General features: G+C 41.3%; 2 protein-coding genes across 2 annotated transcripts; both read right to left on the reverse strand.

Annotated features, from left to right (window-relative positions):
• Positions 1-738: 738 nt before the first annotated feature.
• On the reverse strand, positions 739-1,890 carry LOC141628160 (uncharacterized). Its single transcript, XM_074441335.1, has one exon. The coding sequence runs from the start codon at positions 1,888-1,890 to the stop codon at positions 739-741; it is 1,152 nt and encodes a 383-aa protein (XP_074297436.1).
• A 911-nt stretch (positions 1,891-2,801) lies between these two features.
• On the reverse strand, positions 2,802-4,073 carry LOC141628162 (uncharacterized). Its single transcript, XM_074441337.1, has one exon. The coding sequence runs from the start codon at positions 4,071-4,073 to the stop codon at positions 2,802-2,804; it is 1,272 nt and encodes a 423-aa protein (XP_074297438.1).
• Positions 4,074-4,557: the final 484 nt, after the last annotated feature.

Genomic DNA, 4,557 nt, shown 5'->3' on the forward strand with positions numbered 1-4,557 from the left:
ACTACATCCTACAAATAAGTATAAAGACCATCCTTGTCCATTCAAGACGGAAGGGAGGACGAACGAAAACGCAAACAAGCGACACAAATAAAATACCGAGAGATTCAAGATCAAACCAGACCATAATTTCAATGCTCCCAGACACCGTCTCAAATATTCTATCCCAGTTCTAAATCACTACATACAAATAAATTGTCCCTTCAGATCAAACCATACAAAAAAATTATCCCAGTTTTCCATATAAGCGCATAAGAGCCGTTAATTTACGACAAAGTCGAAATTCATTAATAGTCAAACATCCAGATAGGCTGAGGAATGCAAGCATCAAATAAGTTTTTCTTTACTCTTTCTTTTTTTCTTTAATTCTTTTGTTTTGTCTTTTATTCATTTTCTCTATTTTATTGTATTTACTAACCAAGTTTATTTGTCCTTGTCTCAGATTTATATCGTCTTATGTATAAAATTGTATAATTTCGTCTTAATTTCGTCAAATATATAATATTACAAATAAATAGTAGAGGCCGTCAGTTTGATGGGCGGTCCGGGTGCCTAACACCTTCCCTGACCGTACCTTTACCCCCGAATCCGCAATCTTTGGTTCAGACCGGAGTGACGGATCAGTCCCCATTCCAGGGATCAAAAGGGGCCTTTTCTTTTTTTTTTGGTGAAATGTGAGTTGTATAAATATATAAATGTGTCAAAAACATACATGTTTGGTAATCAAATCATCTAATGTCCTTACATAATTCCAATATCTCTTAGCCAGTCTATTTCTAGTCGAGTAAGCTTTCCTTCATCTTTACCATGAACTCTTAACTTCATGTCAGCCACGATGTTTTGTGCTGCCCTCTGTGGACGGAGAAGAACACCTTCAGTCCTGCATTTATTACGTTGGTGCCATACTTGATAGATTGCTCCTAGAATCAATCCTGCCTTCACTCCCCTCTGCATCTTTGTGCCAGTGTCCTGTGAGCACCAGTGCAGGCAGTTGCCAACTGGAAGAACTAAACCAGTAATCTGTTGCAAGTGTTGAACAATTCTGGAACTATAATCACACCCAAAAAACAGGTGCTCCAGGTCTTCAGGTGCCTGGTCACATAACCAGCAGGAGGCATCAATGTCCACCCCATATCTGATCAGCTTGGTTTTGGTTTTGAATGCTTCATGAGCAAGGAGCCATCCCATGAATTGATGTTTTGGGATAACCCAATCATTCCAAATCACCTTCTCCCAGTTCACCTTTGGACGAGACCCCATGAGCCATTCATAGCAACTAGCTGTGGTGAATCCAACTCCTTGGGAATGCCAAGCCCCATTGGTATATGCTGTAAGTAAGTCTTGTTTAACCTTGCATATTCTCCTCCATACCCAGCTAGTATTAGCTCCAGGTTTATACGTCCACCAGTCCCTTCCTTTCAGGTAATTATGCTTCACCCAGTTGACCCATATTGTGTCTTTGTCTTCTGCAATCCAGTTTACCAACTTGCCAATCAAAGCTTTATTCATCATTTCCAGGTTATGAATCCCTAAACCACCCTCCCATTTGGGTCTACAAACTGTGTCCCAAGCCACCAGTGGGACTCTATGGAAGTCCGCACTGTTATCCCAGAGGAAATTTCTGCAGACTGCATCCACTTTAGCTATGATACCCTTAGGAAGGACAAACAGAGATGCCCAAGAAGAATGAAGTGAAGTCGCCTGACTTTCACCAACACCAATCTTCCAAAGATAAGAGAATTTTTTAGCTCCATATCCATGAATTCTAGTACATATTTTCTCAACTAAGCACTCACGCGAGTCTTGTTTTTGTAATCTCGTGGTCCGGATTGGCATGCCAAGGTACTGGAAAGGCGGTTTACCCTCAACAAACCCAAAAAGACAGGATATCATGTTTCAGCTGGTCAGAACTCCTCTGAAGAAGGCATTAGATTTTGCAGCACTGATCTTTAGTCCCGTTGCTTTAGAGAAGGTCGAATAAGACTGGAGGAGCAGCATCATAGATTTTGCATCCCCATGGCAAAAGAGTAGCACATCATCTGCAAACATCAAGTTTGCCAATTGTACTTGCTTGCACATAGGGTGGAATTTAAACTCAAATTTAGCTGCCGCATACTTAATGGTTCTGGTCAGGTATTCCATGCATAGGGTGAAAACAAGAGGGGAAAGAGGGTCTCCCTGCCTGAGACCTCTTTTGCCATGGAAAAAACCAAACATTTCCCCATTGAGGGACAAGGAGAATGAAGCAGTTGTTATGCATTGCATCATCATTTCCTGGAACTCCACCGGGAAGTTGAGTTCAACTAGGAGCTTTTCAACAAAAGACCATTCAACCGTATCATATGCTTTTTGGAGATCAATTTTAAAAAGACATCTAGGAGATGCATTAGGTTTTTCATAGCATCTGATAAGCTCTTGGCAGATAAGTATGTTCTCCTGAATGCTCCTATTTTGAATAAAAGCTCCTTGATTAGGATCAATGAGCTGAGGTAGCACCTCAGCAAGTCTTGCACACAGAAGCTTGGAGATCACCTTGTAAACCACATTGCAGCAGGCTATAGGTCTGAATTGGTACACAGTTTGGGGCCTGTCACACTTAGGGATTAAAGCCACATTGGTTGTGTTCAATTGTTTCAGTAACAGTCTATCTCTAAAGAAATCCTGGACAGCATTTATCACCTCCCCTCCTATCTCTTTCCAAGCATCCTTGAAGAATTTGCTAGTGTATCCATCAGGTCCTGGGGCTTTGTTGTCGGGTATCAAGATAGCCTCTTTTATTTCCTCTCCAAAGAATCTTGGTTTCATTAGTAATTGCTGTGTTCGGCATTACATTTTTGTCCATGTTCAATTATCTTCCTGTGAATTTTGGATGTGGTTTGCTTAGTTCCAAGCAGCTGCATATAGTAGTCAAGGAAAGCAGTCTGGACAAGCTCAGGACTGTCACACTTCTTGCCTTTCATATCTTCTATAGAGATCACCCTATTCCCATTCCTACGCTTCTTGAGAATCCCATGGAAGTAGGCTCTATTAGCATCCCCTTCTTTCATCCAGAATTGTTTTGCCTTCTGTGCTAAGAAGCTATCCCTGGCAGTGCTCAAGAGTTTTAAGGCCTGGGAAGCCTCATACTCAGCGTTTAGAAGCTGTGAATCAGCAGGGTCCCTTCCCAGTTTTTCCTGCAACTCATGGACATGGTTCTGCAATCTGCTGGTTGAGTGTTCAATGTCACCATACCCTTCTTTGTTCAGACTTTTCAAGGCAGGTTTTAAGTTTTTCAGATTTTTGACTAGCCTGAACATGCTAGTACCCCACTGTCCCTTTTTCCAGTTGTTTCTAACAGTAGTCAAGAACTCCTTTGAGGCCCCCCACATGTTGAAATACTTGAAGCAGCGTTTTCTTTGGCAATTTTTGGTGCTGTTAATAATGCAAGGGGTGTGATCCATTAGCCCTTCAGGTAAGAAATTGGCATAAAGCTCAGGGAAATGATCACACCAGTCTTTATTAACCAAAAATCTATCAATCCTACTATATATCCTCTCCTCAGGTTTCTTTTTGTTATTCCAGGTAAACAGGGAGCCTATAGCATCAATGTCAATGACTCCACAATCTGCCACACATTGTCTGAATGGTTCCATCTCCCCAGAGGGAGTGTTGCCACCTACTCTTTCTCCAGCAGATAACACACAGTTAAAATCCCCCGCAATAGCCCATGGACCACTGACCTGACTTGCAATCTTTCTTAAATTATCCCACAAAGGAGCTCTATCACTAATAGAATTGAAAGCATACACCATTGTAACATAGAAGGATTTCCTAGTCTCAACAGGTTCAATTCTCATATGGATGAATTGAGCATTATACTCAATAAAATGGACTTTAACCTCATGAGGTTGCCACACTATCCAGATCCTACCACCATTGTGATGTCCATTATTAGTAGAAATGCTCCAATTATTGAAGTTATTGAAAACATTCTTCAGACCTCTACTCTTTATTTTTGTTTCTAAGAGACCAAATAGCTTAATGTTTTTATGCTGTAAGAAAAAATTGATTGCTTTTTGTTTTCCTACTCTATTCATACCTCTCACATTCCAGAAACCTATCTTATCCATGTAATCCTTTTGGTTGAGACATGTTACCAATTGCATCACCACTCGTTCTAGGGGGAGATGAGACCACCTCCTTGTAGGAATGAGTACCAAATGAGTCAGCACTGTGTCCCCCTCCATTGTGTTCCAGTCTCTGCAATTGAACTAATCTCTTAGTAGGAGAGGTATACCTAGTTTCTGTGATTTGGTTTGGAACTTGCACATTCCCAGGAGGATTGACAGGGGCAGGCTTGACAGGAGCAGGAACTGTTGGTTTCTGCACCATGGGTCTCCAAACCCTCTGAGTAATCTGTCGTTTTGGTTGGTTATTCTTCCTGCATTCTGCCTCCAGATGTCCCATTCCCAAACATTTTTTGCATTTGACTGGTCTCCATTCATATTCTATCTCAATTTGGTTCACAACTCCAAATTCATCTTTGAATTTGATCTTTTCTGGCAGATCCTGATCCACCTT

The sequence above is a fragment of the Silene latifolia genome, chromosome Y, assembly GCF_048544455.1.
Source record: "Silene latifolia isolate original U9 population chromosome Y, ASM4854445v1, whole genome shotgun sequence".
In the NCBI taxonomy this organism is placed as follows: Eukaryota; Viridiplantae; Streptophyta; class Magnoliopsida; order Caryophyllales; family Caryophyllaceae; genus Silene; species Silene latifolia.